General features: G+C 38.9%; 1 protein-coding gene across 1 annotated transcript in view; it reads right to left on the reverse strand.

Annotated features, from left to right (window-relative positions):
• Window positions 1-16,276, reverse strand: part of MRPL3 (mitochondrial ribosomal protein L3) — a 44,773-nt gene that overhangs the window by 14,569 nt on the left and 13,928 nt on the right. Inside the window, exons 5-6 of the mRNA XM_082654593.1 lie at window positions 15,166-15,265; window positions 13,558-13,618 (exon numbers count right to left, since the gene is read on the reverse strand). Of these exons, the coding sequence (XP_082510719.1) occupies window positions 13,558-13,618; window positions 15,166-15,265 (161 nt within the window). The remainder of the gene's footprint in view (window positions 1-13,557; window positions 13,619-15,165; window positions 15,266-16,276) is intronic.

The raw sequence follows: 16,276 nt of genomic DNA on the forward strand, positions 1-16,276 counted from the left end.
ACAAGCAAAACTACAAATGAACATGCCTTTATCTCTGTCCTGGTTTGCACCCCTTCCTGGAGTCTCATTCTACATAAAATGATTAGTTCAAGATTGTGAGACAACAGCAAGCTAAGCAGTTCTATCATCCTAATCCTATGACACAACACAGTAAAAGTGGGACATTTTATAAGCTCAAAGTACTTGTAAGCAATGCAGCAGGCCACCATTAAGACCCCCACCTTCTGTAAAGCAACTATACTCCAATAAAAATTAAAAACAAAAAAAACCCCTGAAAAAACCCACCTCCTGGTACACATGCCCCCGTGTGATCAATCACCTCCCCTTGAGTCTGTGTGGACCTAGCAACTCACCTCTTAAGGAATAAACTATGGCAGAAGAGATGAGATGTCACCTCTGACTCTTGGTTACAAAGACACTGGCTTCCATCTCTGCACTCTCGGTTCTGAAGGAAGCCAGCTGCTATCCTATGGAGAGTTATGCAGCAAAGACCTCTCTAGCCAGCAACTGTGGACCTGACGCTCACCAGTGGCCATGTTAATGAGTTTGTAGGCACTTCTTCCCAAGTTGAACCCTGAGATGACCACGGCCTTGACTGTTGCCTCGGCTGCAGCTTCGTGAGAGACCCTGAGCCAGAGGCACCCAGCTAAGCTGTACTGGGAGTTACGACCACAGAAACTGTGAGGTAATAAATGTTTGTTGTTTTAGGCTGTTGTATTTTAGGGTAATGTGCTAGGCAGCAATATACAATACAACACAAAATAAAACAGTAATAATGCTCTAAATGCTGAACAAGTATAGAAGATGGATCTTGGTTTCAAGGTTTGAATCAGAAGCCAATGGAGAAATAAAACCAGAGAAAAAATCTAATATTTCAATTTTTAAACAAAACCATTCTATTTTCAAATTCTGCTAACTAGAGAAACATTATGCAGTGTAGGTAGAAACAACACTAAGGTTCAAGCAGCATTAGAGTTTATCTCTGTCAAATATATCAGGACAAATGATACAAGGAAAGGGCGAGAATGAATTGTAAGACTCTACCAGCCTTAGTTTTATAGACTCTTAAGATGAACATTTTTCCACCTTTCATTAGATAATATGTCAACATATTTTTCATGCTGTGTTCCCTTAATTTAATAAAGCTAGCTATTATTAAATAAATAGAGCCCAGTTCAGGACATTTACAAAAAGGACCAATAACAAAAGATTTTGAAAACTATGTAATTTCCACAAGGACTTTGCTATGCATTTAACAAAGAATTATCAGAGAGTAATGGATTGAAGTAAGCCCACATGACTAAGATGGTTTGTTTTAGATAACTCAAGAAACCAGCATAAAAATAATACGAATATGTATAGAATATAAGTCGAATAATATCATATCACATGTCAAAAGTTATTTGTATATGAATAATTTAAATGTAGCTTTTTTCACATTAATCAACTGAACACATCACATGGAGTACACTGACCAGCACACCTTGTTTTATTATGCTCCGCAGATACAGTGGTTTTTACAGTTTGAAACGTTTGTGGTAACCTTGTGTGATCAGATAATGATTAGCACTTTTTGGCCATGAAGTTGTTTTTTTTTTAAAATTTTTATTGGAGTATAGTTGCTTTACAATGTTGTGTTAGTTTCTGCTGTACAGCAAAGTAAATCAGATATACATATACATATATCCACTCTTTAAAATTTCCTTCCCATTTAGGTCACCACCTACTCAAGAGCATTGAGTAGAGTTCCCTGTGCTATACAGTAGGTTCTTATTAGTTACCTATTATATATATAGTAGTGCATATATGTCAGTCCTAAACTCCCAATTCATCCCACCCTACCCTTCCCCCCTTGGTAACCGCAAGTTTGTTTTCTACATCTGTGACTCTATTTCTGCTTTGCAAACAAGTTCATCTGTACCATTTTTCTAGATTCCACATATAAGTGATATTATACGATATATGTCTTTCTCTTTCTGACTTACTTCACTCTGTATGACAATCTCTAGGTCCATCCATGTCGCTGAAAATGGCATTATATTTCGTTCATTTTTAAGCCATGAAGTATTTTTAAATTAAGGCACATACATTGTTTTTTTAGATATAATGCTATTGTACAGGCTACAGTACAGTGTTAAACATAACTTCTATATGCACTAGGAAACCAAAAGCTTGACTCGCTTTACTGCCGTTGTCTGGAACCAAACTGCAGTATCTCCGAGGCGTGCCTGTACATAATTGATTTTTTGCCTCCAAAATTCAAAATAATGCTTATGCTTGATCAAAGAGCTAAAACAGAAATTTAACATATATTCATTGAAAAGTCACTATAAACTTTGCAAGGTTAACATCTAAGAAGGCCAACTATGATAATCAAATATTTTACTGAAATTTTGCTTCAGAAACTTAACAAATATTTCTACTTAACGCTAAATTTTAGAATATATTGATATTTGAAAAATAAATGCTTTGCAATTTAAAAATAAAAAAGAAGTACCTAAAGAGTCATTTGAACTTATGATATTGTTTGGCAAATAACATTTTAAAAAATGTTTTATAAATTTATTTCATTTATTTTATTTTTGGCTGCACTGGGTCTTCGTTGCTGCACGTGGGCTTTCTCCAGTTGTGGCGAGTGGGGGCTACTCTTCGTAGTGGTGCATAGGCTTCTCATTGTGGTGGCTTCTCTTGTTGCAGAGCAGGGTCTCTAGGTGCGCGGGCTTCAGTTGTTTTACAGCGCAGGCTCAACAGTTGTGGTGCATGGGCTTAGTTGCTCCACAGCATGTGGGATCTTCCCAGATCAGGGCTCGAACCCATGCCCCCTTCATTGGCAGGTGGATTCTTACCCAATGCACCACCAGGGAAGCCCTGGCAAATAACACTTTAAAGCAAACAAGGGAACGGACTGGCAATGCCAAATCTAAAATGAGCATGTTTTCAAAATATGGCATTCTAACACTGGTCATTCTTGGTAGAAAGTTTGTTGGTAACTTGAGTTCTCAAACTGATTCATCTCCTGCTTAAAGAGAGAGCATGCATGTATGCACCAGTAAAAAACACTCCAGGTAAATTACAGGAAGATAATTCAGCTCATTTTACCAGCAAACGATTACAAAATCAAAGTGGTATCCTGAAACTGCTAATTACTGTCAGCCAATTACAGACTGTTTTTCAATCTAGTTCTAGAACACATCATGTTGTTATACTGTGTACTACAGGAGCCTCTTCAATAAATAACATTTAAACAAAAGGGTAAGACACACATGATGTGACAAATCACTGGCTGAATTGAGACTACGGAGAACAGAGGGCACCTGTTGCTCCACGGAGGGGGCACAGGTGTCTATTCTGTTGTTTCTCTCAGTTGTCGCCCAACTGGAGAACAAAAACAAAACAAAAAGCAAGATATGAATGAATCTACACTTAGCAAACCCACGCAGAGTTCAAACATAAGGTTTTCACAAGTCACATAAAATAATACCTTCACTTTACTAAATAGGATATAAAACACATAACGTACTTCATCTCTCCCACCCCTTTTCTGCTGCAGTTTTTAATGACAGCAGAAAAAAAACAAATAAAGGAAAATTCATATCAGCTAAGAACACAATGTTAGAAGTTCCAAATTTAGTGAAACATATCTGAAAATTAGGAAAACATAAAAAATTTATTTTATTTAGAGCATTCATACTTGCTAAAACTAAAACTTCCTCAAAAAATCTCAGAGATGCGATTTAAATTTAGGCTTTATTGCCCTTGTTTCTGGGTATATTTCCTCACTATACTTTAAGTTCATGACGTGCAGGGATTGTGCAGCATCTAACCCTAGTGCCCTACCTAGAGAACTCAGACTAATTTTGTTACTGGCTATAACTGTGTCTTAGGAAGAGAGATGATTATTTCCTTTATTTTGTCCTGTAGTTTCCAAATGCTGTATAATGGGCTTGTTTTTTATAAAAGTTTATGAAGATTATATTAAGAAAAGGCAAGGAGGGGCTTAAAGGTTTGACTGTAAGAATCTTGCAGAATAGAATGCATAATTTAGTGTTTCCAACTGCATTCTATAAATCTCTAGAGAATACTATGAATTTCATTTCCCTGTCACATTGACAAATGCCTAAATGTCTACCAGCAGACACAAAGGTTTTAATACAAACCCATCATGTATTTCCCCACTTTGTGGGAAACTGCCTTTGACTGTATGGTTCTGGATACACTTTTATATGCAGATAAAACAAAATGTCCATGAGGTGAGGAGTGCTCTCGAGTCCATCCATTCTAAGTCCTCAAGGAAATTCCTTCAAAATTCTCATCACTGAGTTTTGCCCTTGCCACTGAAGATCCCTGTAAATGCTGGGAGTCAATTTCTACTCAACTCAGTGTTGTTGTCTAAACCTATTCCATCAGTGATATAAAACAGCTCCTGAGCACACAGGTAAGTCATGGTGGAATCTTCCAGTTGCTTTGTGTCCCCTCACATACAGTTAAAAGCTGGCATGGAAGATCTGTATGGCTGTTACTCTCCAGGATGAATTTGTGACAGCATGACCTGAACTGCAGGTATTCTGTTTATGTCTAAAAACTATAAAGCTCCCATCAATATCTGGGAACATTTTTACCAACAACTGACTGCTAAGAGTGGACCGCTCACAGCTTTCTGACATCAAATCTAGCTCATTCAATAGTACGAAGAGCCAAATGTGCAGTGATTTCTTTGAGTCCTCTTACAGAGGGAGCATTTTCCAGCTGTTCTAAGTAAACCCAGAACACCACGTTTGCTGTCCTGAGTTCAGTCTGCTCTTCTCAAAGAAGAAAACTCAAAAACTCAAATAATTCTGCAATATCATGGAAAGACACAACAGTTTTATGAGTACTACTTCTTCATTAATATAGAAAACAGTGAGTTATGCCACTTGGAAAACTGAGGGATTATTTTTTGGAAATAGATTTTTAGAATTGAAAGGAAACTTAGAATATGTGGAATCTAAAAAAGAAATGATACAAGTGAACATTTACAAAACAGAAACAGACTCACAGACCTAGAACACAAATTTATGGTTACCAGAGAGGAAAAGGGTGGGGAGGGATAAATTAGCCGTTTGGGATTAGCAGATACAAACTACAAAATATAAAATAAATAACCAACAAGGACCTACTGTATAGCTCAGGGAACTATATTCAATATCCTGTAATAAACCATAATGGAAAAGAACATGATAAAGGATATGTAATGTATAACTCAATCACTTTGCTGTACACCTGAAACTAACACGATATTGTAAATCAACTATACTTAAGAAAACAAAAACCTACATTAAAAAAAAAAAAAAGGAACCTTAGAAACCATTTACTCCCAAACCCTTATGTTAAAGATAATGAAATCCACATCCAGAGAGGTTAAGCCACTTGCCCAAGGTCAAATGCCTGGTAAATGAAAGTATCTGGTCATGCTTTTAACCCAGGTCATACTGCCTCTTGAGAAATAGAGTAAAGCAAAAATAAAGTAGCATATCAGAGACGCATGGAGTTATTTCAAGGGCATCCTCATTACACTGTAAATTGCTGATGTAGCAGGTATTATGTATTCTTAAAATTACCTAGAGTGTTTTTTTTTGTTTTTTTTTGTTTTTTTTTTTGGTACGCGGGCCTCTCTCTCACTGTTGTGGCCTCTCCCGTTGGGGAGCACAGGCTCCAGACGTGCAGGCTCAGCGGCTATGGCTCACAGGCCCAGCTGCTCCGTGGCACGTGGGATCTTCCTAGACCGGGGCACGAACCCGTGTCCCCTGCACCGGCAGGCGGACTCTCAACCACTGCGCCACCAGGGAAGCCCACCTAGAGTGTTTTGTAAAGCTACTACTTTGCTATACAAAACAGTCTAAAGTAAGAGGCAACAATTTGATGTATTAGAAAATACCACAATCTAATTCCTAATGACTTAATGTTGTTAATTCATTTAAAAAGATATTTCCTATTGAGGAATACAGATTTTTCCTTTAAAATTTTGAAACAAATGAAAAAACAGTAATATCACCGATAGCAATAGCAGCCAATAGTCCTGAGCATTCACTACGTCCCAGATCTTGAGCTAAGAGCCTTCTGTGCATTATCTCATTCAGTCTTTAAAACATGGCTATGAGGTAGGTGCTGTAATTAGTCTTGTGTTAAACATGAGGCGACTGAGAGGTTAAGAAAGCTGTTTAGGTCACAGAGCTGCTGAGAAGTAGATCCATGCTTTCCCTAGACCACCGCTGATGAGACACTCATTTTGACTTGACTGAAGAGGGATTATTTTTTAGAGACTACTTCCCTCTACAGTTTACTCATTTTGAAAACTGTATGCTTAAAAATTTACTGCTTTGAATAGTAAATAAAGTAACTTATTAAAAATGAATAAAATTGCAAATGTGCAGGGCTGGAGAGCAATTGTTCCCTGAAGGCAGCATCCACCTTCTTTCCCTCCGAGTTCCCAGCAAACACCCACCAGTCAGAATAACAAGCTAGTGGGGAAGGCTTCCGACCATGTGCAGGCAACCTTCTCTGAACAGTGTGCAGGACTGCTCACACAGCCCAGAGTCTTTGCTTTGTTAAGAACCTACCTGGCTTTTTAATCACCTTAAGGCTCTGATGGACAATATTTCTGTACACATTTTGATATTTTAATGAAAGAACCCAAATTAACTCTCCCCAACTCCTTTCAGTTTTACTACCATGGATAACATTATCAAAGTAAGCACCTATTTTTCTATTTTGAGGCCAAAGGGTAATGAGGATTTAAAGCACACTGTTAACTTCAAAAAAAGTAAGATTACGCCAGAAATTGCTATTAAAGTAATATGATTGTGCCTGAAAATATACGGGTTGTTTTCATTAGCCCAGACTCATAGAGTTTTAGATTATCTTTCACTCAGAAAGAAGTAGCTGAATGAGCTGTTTTCTGATTTCAATCTGGGATTCAAGAAATTACTTTAGGCTTGCCACTGTCATGAATTCAAAGTTCAGTAAGACACCTGGCAGGAAAGTGCCCCCATGCCCACCGTTATGGATGCATCACCACCTGTGTCCTTCAAGTCCTTTGAGACAGGGACCTAACATTTTCTCCTAAACACTGCAGAATGCATTTTTACAGTTTTATTTTTATCTTACTTTAATTTTTTTCTGATTTCGTTCCCTAAAAAAGGAAAAATTCTACAAGTTAAAATAAGCACTGCTAGGATTCAACAGAAAACAATGGACTAAACATCCTATGTTGAGGGTAGAATCAACAGTCATACTTTATCTCACCCACTCTTTATATATTATCTAGAGAGGTTTCCTCCTCAAAACTGAGAAAGAAAGGGAAAATGTTAGGCCCCCAAACCCATCATCTATTAGAAGTTATGGTGGAATATAATTACAGAATAAGAATATAATCTTTAAAAGGGTCCTAGTATAGGAAGTGGGTAGTGGTGGTGGTGTGGGGAACGTATCAATATATGTGCTACACTTTAAATTTTATTTAGAATAAATTACATAAAACTGACATATTTCAAAGATTGAGCCTTATTACCTATTTATAGCATAATGAAAACTGTGAAAAATTATTCTGCTAGAATGGTTTTATATATTAGATGTAAAGATCTTTCCCATATAATCTAAATTTGTATACTCAGACCTTTTAGATAAAAAACTATTTCTGGTTTAAAAGTAAAAATTAAAAAGAACTCTAGTAAATATATATTCACCTCACACTCTAATGCAACAATGGTAAATTTACTTATTTATATAGAAAATTATATCCAAATTCAGCACAGGTAAATACAATGTATCTTTCAGTGTAAGCAGATTTCCCAATGCAATCATTGAAAGAGGAACATTTTAAAAATTTAAGGAAGCCTTCAAGAGGGTGCTACTGTTGGTTACTGGTCACTAAAAAGAAAATGTCTGCAGACAATTTCATTCTTGAAGTAGAAAGATTCTATTAACATTGTATTTTCTTAAATTAGTACTTTTCCATTTTAATTTTTCTTATTTAGTTATTTCTAAAGTATATTTAATCCAGCAATTAAAATTGAAGGTATAAGGTAAAAAACTTGAAATATAAGTATAGATTTAACCATTAAATATCACTATTACAACATGAGAAAAATGAACAATTTCAATTAAGAAAAATGTCTCAAACAAATTCATCTCTAATGGAAAGGAGATGATGAAGCCAGTTACTAAGGAGACCAGTTTTCAGTTTCATGCTAACTAAAATGTGGGTAATACAAAGGCCTGCTTTTACTGGCAATGTTATTTGAAACTGGATTAATTAGACTTGCCTGCTTTAAAACAGATGTTCATGTTATAATTTGAGTAGAGTTGAGAAAAGGCAGGCACTGGGACTCTGTGCTGGGTAAAGGAGCAGCAGGAAAAGAAGGTCCACTGGTGAGTTCCTGACTATTCTCCAGTCCAGTGATTCTCAGAGTGTGGTCCCTGGACTAGCAACATCCACACAACCTGGGAACTTGTTAGAAATGCAAATTCTCAGGTACTACCCCAGATCTAATGAATCTGAAGATTGGTGGGGGAGTGGAGGTAGGGGAGATTGTGAAGCCCACTGAAGTGTGGGAAATGATGCTCCAGGCTGTGAACCCATGTCCCTCATCTGACCTAACCATGTCACTGCACCATTTTTTCTCTAGTGTTTGCACCTGTAACAGGATTAATAATAAAGATAATGGAGCCCAGAAGTTTCAAAATTTTAAAACAGGGGCTGAAAATGGAGGACAAGGTAGAAAATCTCTGGCTGTAAGTGAGCCATACCAAGAGACTGCAAGAACTCAGAGCCTATGTCCAAAAGATAATGGTTCCATTTACAGTTAACAAGGAAAAAAAAAATTCTCATTGGCTGTGAGGGCTAAAACACCAAGCCGGGGGAACTGTCCAAAAAATGAGAAGCATCAGGGAAAGGATGTAAAAGAATTTAAAAAGGAAAAAGAAAAGCAAGCAAATTCATGTGTGCGTGCACGTACACATGCACAGGAAAGTCAACAGCAAAGAGACAGCTTCCACCAGGACTGGGTGTAGCTGAGACCTAATAAGCCTGCACCCAGGAGGAATCCAAAACATCTCCACATGAGGACAGAGCTCTGTAAATTCGGAAGCACTTACGAGCATCCTGAGGCCGTAATAACATGCCAGCTCCAAGAGCTGCAGCCATTGGCAACATTTAGTGAAAGGTCAAAGTCTGTTCCATTTTGATCTCAAGTAATACCCCGAAAAGGTACGCACACCAGAGTACAGTGCACATGCTACACAAAGTCAAACAGAAAACGGTACTGCAACCCACACAACAATGAGGGTTTTCTCAAATGCAGGCGCCCCTTTTCCAGAGTTGAGTGTCAACTACTCTAAATCCCAGGGTTAGTGACTCTCCCAGCTCTCATCAGCCATCTAGTCCTGAGGCTGGCACATGGCTGTACACACTCTTGTTTTCTAGGTACACGATCTTAAAACACAAAACAAAACCAACACACTCTCCTTCCACTTTACACTCACAAGGAGAAGCCTGAAGTTTTAAAAATAGCTTTTAGGAAGCCAAGGAAACCCAACAGTAGCATATGAAATGAAAGCATCTAGTGAACACAGGCACTGAAAGGGTTAGGCTCCAACCCAAGCTAGTCACAAACACTGCCACAGAGCATCTGCTAACAAAGGAATCCGACTTTGCAGGGCTTCCTGAATATCTCATTTACCCTGTAAAATATGTAACGGAATGCACACCTTATTAACTGTGTGTAAATTAACAAATTACCGTGAGGCATTTTATCATACGTAATAATTCAGGCATTTAAAAAGTAAAACCATCTGATTCACAACACACACGTCTCCCCACTTACTCAAACCAAAGCTTTACAGCTCCAATATTTTGACTTCTTCACAAGGGTAGGCAGGACAAACGTTTCCAAAAGACCAATAATTTCAGACGCCCCAGCAAGTAGGAATGAGTTCGCAACAATCAGGAAGCAGGGAGAAAAAGAGGAAGGTTCACAGTCTCTTTAAAGAGGCCCCACTTTCCTCTACTCCACCGCCAACCTAGCCCACTCCACTTCGAAAGAGCTAATCAAAAGTTAAGGCCCCTGGGCTTCCCTGGTGGCGCAGTGGTTGAGAATCTGCCTGCCAATGCAGGGGACATGGGTTCAAGCCCTGGTCTGGGAAGATCCCACATGCCGTGGAGCAACTAGGCCTGTGAGCCACAACTACTGAGCCTGCGCCCCTGGAGCCTGTGCTCCACAACAAGAGAGGCCGCGATAGTGAGAGGCCCGCACACGGCGATGAAGAGTGGCCCCCGCTTGCCGCAACTAGAGAAAGCCCTCGCACAGAAACGAAGACCCAACACAGCCAAGAATAAATAAATATTAAAAAGTTAAGGTCCCTAGGACCTGTGTGCAATGGCCCGTATTTAAAAGTAGGCAGTAATAATGTGGAAGTGAAGAAATATCTGACCGCATTTAAGAAACCGATGCTGGATTTATCTGGTTTCCTTGGATATAAGAAGCTGCTCTGTCTCAGTCACTGTGACTCTAAGGTTAACCCAGAGCACCAGTGGGCCACTGTTCAGTTTCAAAGAGTTCTCAGTCAGAATATTCCAAAAACAAAACAGACACATAAATCAGTGAAACTACCATCTATGCTGATAGAACACGAAACAAGAATGGACAAGAGCTGGGAAACTGCCTGGTGGTCCAGTGGTTAGGAATGGGCACTTTCACTGCCGTGGGCCGGGGTTTGATCTCTGGTTGGGGAACTAAGATCCTGCCAGCCACATAGACAAGAGCTGATATCTGGAGTTAAGCTTAGCTTAGATCATGTGGATTCTAACAACTGATACTGAACAATTTATTTCTATTTTTTTTAATTTTAATTTTTTTATTTTTGGCTGAGTTGGGTCTTCATTGCTGCGTGCCAGCTTTCTCTAGTTGCAGCTAGTGGGGGCTACTCTTCATCGCGGTGCGTGGGCTTCTCATTGCAGTGCCTTCTCTTGTGGCAGAGCATGGGCTCTAGGTACGCGGGCTTCAGTAGTTGTGGCACACAGGCTTAGTAGTTGTGGCTCACGGGCTCTAAAGCACAGGCTCCGTAGTTGCGGTGCACGGGCTTAGTTGCTCCACAGCATGTAGGATCTTCCTAGACCAGGGCTCGAACCCGTATCCCCTGAATTGGCAGGCGGATTCTTAACCATTGAGCCACGAGGGAAGTCCCTGAACAATTTCTTCTTCTTTTTTTTTTTAACTTCTTTATTAGAGTATAATTGCTTTACAATGGCGTGTTAGTTTCTGCTTTATAACAAAGTGAATCAGTTATACATATACATATGTTCCCATATCTCTTCCCTCTTGTGTCTCCCTCCCTATCCCACCCCTCCAGGTGGTCACAAAGCACCGAGCTGATCTCCCTGTGCTATACGGCTGCTTCCCACTAGCTATCTACCTTACATTTGGTAGTGTATATATGTCCATGCCTCTCTCTCGCTTTGCCACAGCTTACCCTTCCCCCTCCCCATATCCTCAAGTCCTTTCTCTAGTAGGTCTGTGTCTTTATTCCTATCTTACCCCTAGGTTCTTCATGACATTTTTTTTCCTTAAACTCCATATATATGTGTTAGCATACAGTATTTGCCTTTCTCTTTCTGACTTACTTCACTCTGTATGACAGACTCCAGGTCTATCCACCTCATTACAAATAGCTCAATTTCGTTTCTTTTTATGGCTGAGTAATATTCCACTGTATATATGTGCCACATCTTCTTTATCCATTCATCCGATGATGGACACTTAGGTTGTTTCCATCTCTGGGCTATTGTAAATAGAGCTGCAATGAACATTTTGGTACATGACTCTTTTTGAATTATGGTTTTCTCAGGGTATATGCCCAGTAGTGGGGTTCCTGGGTCATATGGTAGTTCTATTTGTAGTTTTTTAAGGAACCTCCATACTGTTCTCCACAGTGGCTGTATCAATTTACATTCCCACCAACAGTGCAAGAGGGTTCCCTTTTCTCCACACCCTCTCCAGCATTTATTGTTTCTAGATTTTTTGATGATGGCCATTCTGACTGGTGTGAGATGATATCTCATTGTACTTTTGATTTGCATTTCTCTAATGATTAGTGATGTTGAGCATTCTTTCATGTGTTTGTTGGCAGTCTGTGTATCTTCTTTGGAGAAATGTCTATTTAGGTCTTCTGCCCATTTTTGGATTGGGTTGTTTTTTTTTTGTTATTGAGCTGCATGAGTTGCTTATAAATTTTGGAGATTAATCCTTTGTCAGTTGCTTCATTTGCAAATATTTTCTCCCATTCTGAGGGTTGTCTTTTGGTCTTGTTTATGGTTTCCTTTGCTGTGCAGAAGCTTTGAAGTTTCATTAGGTCCCATTTGTTTATTTTTGTTTTTATTTCCATTTCTCTAGGAGGTGGGTCAAAAAGGATCTTGCTGTGATTTATGTCATAGAGTGTTCTGCCTATGTTTTCCTCTAAGAGTTTGATAGTTTCTGGCCTTACATTTAGGTCTTTAATCCATTTTGAGCTTATTTTTGTGTATGGTGTTAGGGAGTGATCTAATCTCATACTTTTACATGTACCTGTCCAGTTTTCCCAGCACCACTTATTGAAGAGGCTGTCCTTTCTCCACTGTACATTCCTGCCTCCTTTTATCAAAGATAAGGTGACCATATGTGCATGGCCTGAACAATTTCTATATAAACACATTTAAAGGCTTGGTGACTTCATTCCATAGTGAGATAACCTCAACTGATTTTTGAAAAAATACTTCTGTAAGATTTAAAGTTTCCTGGAGATTATCTAGCCAGTACTGGGCTTATCTTAACAGATGGTAAGATATTAAAAAAAAACTACAGTACCCCAAATACCACCACCCAACATAAGTATGATTCAAAGTCAGCATTTCTGTTAGAGTGAAAATTAAGTGTTAATTTCTACCAAATTTGAACCCTTGTTTACACATGACAAAATATTTTGCTTTTATGGAAGAGGTCTCTTCTAGTGCTAAGAGATGATGCCATGCTGTTGAAGACGCCTAAGGTGTAATCCTATTTCTTCTTTCAGCTCATGATAGGATTTTAACACAGTTCCACAAACGCTTTATACAGTTAGTTACCTTAGGGGAACCTTAAGCACAACTATCGCAAATAGTGCAAGATGTTTGTAATTTAACTGCTTCCCTTATCTTTCACCAACAAACCAAATGCCGCCTTTGGTCTTCAAACAGATGTGGGCGCAGCTCACAAGGAACATGAGTTCCTTGTGGGAACTCAGTAATGGACCTTTCTCTTAATCCCATCTCAAGAAGCACACATCTCAGTTTAAAAGATGTAACCCAAAGTGAACTCTTCACATACAGCTAATTCGGTGCAATTTAAAAACCAGTACCATCAGTAACATTAAGGATTAGAGTTATGAATGAGAATAATGGTTACTTATCCTTTATTCACTGACTTTGAAAGGCTGCACTTCTTTCACTCACTCTGCTGTGTTTTAATATACAAAGAAAACAAAAGGAAAAAACCTGTTACGTGGACCTACGTTTTGGCCGTGACATCCACATACTGTCCTGGGCGAAAGTGAGCAGCATAAAGAGGAGTGCCTTTATGAAAAGAAAACAAAAAATCAGTATGAAATCAGCCCAAAAACAACTTCATTAAACATAAACTACATACAGGAAGCCTTCTAGCTATCAGATTTCAAAATGTCAGGAGAGTCTCTTCTGCAATTTTAATTATTAGAAATGTCAACAATAAAATAATAAAACTGCTCAACAAATGTATTTTAATGGACTGTATGTAGGCTGAAGTATGGGGCACATGGTGCTGGAGTGGCCAACAGCCCACGGCCACTGGTGCGCTTGTGCCTTCACAGAGGCCAACGTGATACTGGCTGAAACAGGCAACTCCTGTGACAACACTGTTCCTGCTGGTAAATACATGAGATTCTTGGTTGTTTCTGTGAATAACAATATGTTAAGATGTATTTCCTATTTCAAATAAGGAAAATAAAAATAAGAGAATGACTCAAAAAACACTGGGGCTGGATCAAGTCTTTTTTTTTTTTTCCTATTGGAGACAAGTTATCCAAAAATAGGAATCAACATTAACATCATCCAGTAAAAGACTTTTTTTTTAAAGCTGGAACCAATGTAGTAGAGAATGTAATCAAAAGCTATTTTTGTTTGTTTAAAACAGGGAGTAAAGTGCTGTAGGTTTAGTGTCCTTAAGGTAGGACCCAACGTGGATTTATATGGGCAGAGAAAAACCTTCATTTAAGAAAAAATAGGGGAGATTAAAAAGTGACGAATTTCTACAAGGTTGAATGACCTGAACTGCTGATATCTGACCATTTTTCACCCCCCCACACAAAAAATATCATATGGTTTGTGCTACAGCAAAAGTTAATGTGGACTTAATTTTTATACTTGTTAGTTTAATTCCATGTACTTTACCTCAAAGATGAAAAACTTGCACTTCAAAAAATACCTTCAATTCTAAGTTATATCAAGGCTGACTCTACTGCCCCTATTAAACAGGCCTATTGCAATTGTATTCTACTTCAAGAAATTCAGTTCAGGTATTAAAATATCAAATCTTAAAACATCCTTCTACAGTCTACTTGTTAGAGAACTCAAGTTCAAGAGATAGGGAGCTTTTCTGAAGTTCAAAGACATCAAAATGCCATTAACTATATGAACCAATATAATCATAGTGCCAAATCTTACTTTTTCAAGGTGCTATGGTCAGTCACTTTCCTGTTTCAGGCTACATTTTCTCAAATTATCCTATCTCAGTGAGGGTCTATTCTTCACTTAATAAAATGCCAGCCTACAAACAGTGAACTTCACATTTTAAAAGTTCGTTTATTTATTTGGAGTGGCTTTTCCAAATGTGAAACTCTCTGTACATTAAAAACAAAAGTGTTCCTCCCTCTTTCATGGAAAACAAAGAATTCTCTACAGTTCTTTCCACTTAAAAAAGAAAAAGACTTGTTTGTCCCTAGTGATTAAATCAGTTACAGTTCTATATTTAAAAATAAATGTTTGGGACTTTGTACTGTGAATTCAGCTTTATTGAAAGGGCTTACATTAAACAAATCACATATTTGGGTATTTTTACCTCCCTCTTCTCCCCGACCTCAGATTACCTGGTTTAATTACAGCATTATCTGTTACATTAAAGATTTTAACTTTCTCTTTTGGTGGCAATCCAAGTTCTCGGTAAAATTCCAATATAGATGTAGATTTCTAGAGGAAAAGCAGCACATATAAGTAACACATTAATTACAAAAAGTGGAATTTAATGCCTAGAGATCTAAACTAAGTTACTAACACTCCAGGAAAACAAATTAAAGAGCACTCTGCTTCCCCAATGAACAAAAGAGTACTCTATAGCCCTTAATTAAGGGAGGTGAGATTTTTATCCATCACACTCAGAATTGGCATAGCGTAGCTCATATAAAGAACTGGCATAGTGTAGCTCAAAGTATACGGGGAAAGACTTTTGTTCCACAGGAAAAGAAATACAGTCATGCTCATATTTAGATTTTTTTTTTTCTTTTGCGGTACGCGGGCCTCTCACTGCCGTGGCCTCTCCTGCTGCGAAGCACAGGCTCCGGACACGCAGGCTCCGGACGCGCAGGCTCAGCAGCCATGGCCCACGGGCCCAGCTGCTCCGCGGTATGTGGGATCTTCCCGGACCGGGGCACGAACCCGTGTCCATTGCATCGGCAGGTGGGCTCCCAACCACTGCGCCACCAGGGAAGCCCTCATATTTGGATTTTGACTGGAGACCGTCTGTATCAAGAACCCCAATCTTGGGAAATTTGACTCTAATTTCCCTGCTGTGTCCAAGCAGTTGGGAGGAAACATGACAAGTCACATTCAAATGTACAATCAGACTTCACAGTGAGTGCCAGTGTGGCCTGGCCAACCCACATTCCCCTGTTAAATCCCTCTCACACCCACATTCACCTGTTAAATCCCTCTCACTCCCCAAGGCAGCTCCGCCACAACCTCTTAAAACCTCCAGCATTCTCCCCTCCTTCTCCCTGCTTTGAGCTGATAATGTTGCTTCTTATTGCACTGAAAAACATAGAAGAATCGAGAGCTCTTCCCCAAGGTTTTACCACCAAATCAATCATCACCCTCCCACCCCACTCCAGGTGCACAAGAGGCACATGGGAAGCTTTCAGAGAACACCAAGGCCAAGGCCTCAGCTTGGAGGCTGTAACTTCACCAGTCTAAGGGGGCATCCAG

The sequence above is a fragment of the Grampus griseus genome, assembly GCF_964374135.1.
Source record: "Grampus griseus genome assembly, chromosome: 5".
Classification (NCBI taxonomy): Eukaryota; Metazoa; Chordata; class Mammalia; order Artiodactyla; family Delphinidae; genus Grampus; species Grampus griseus.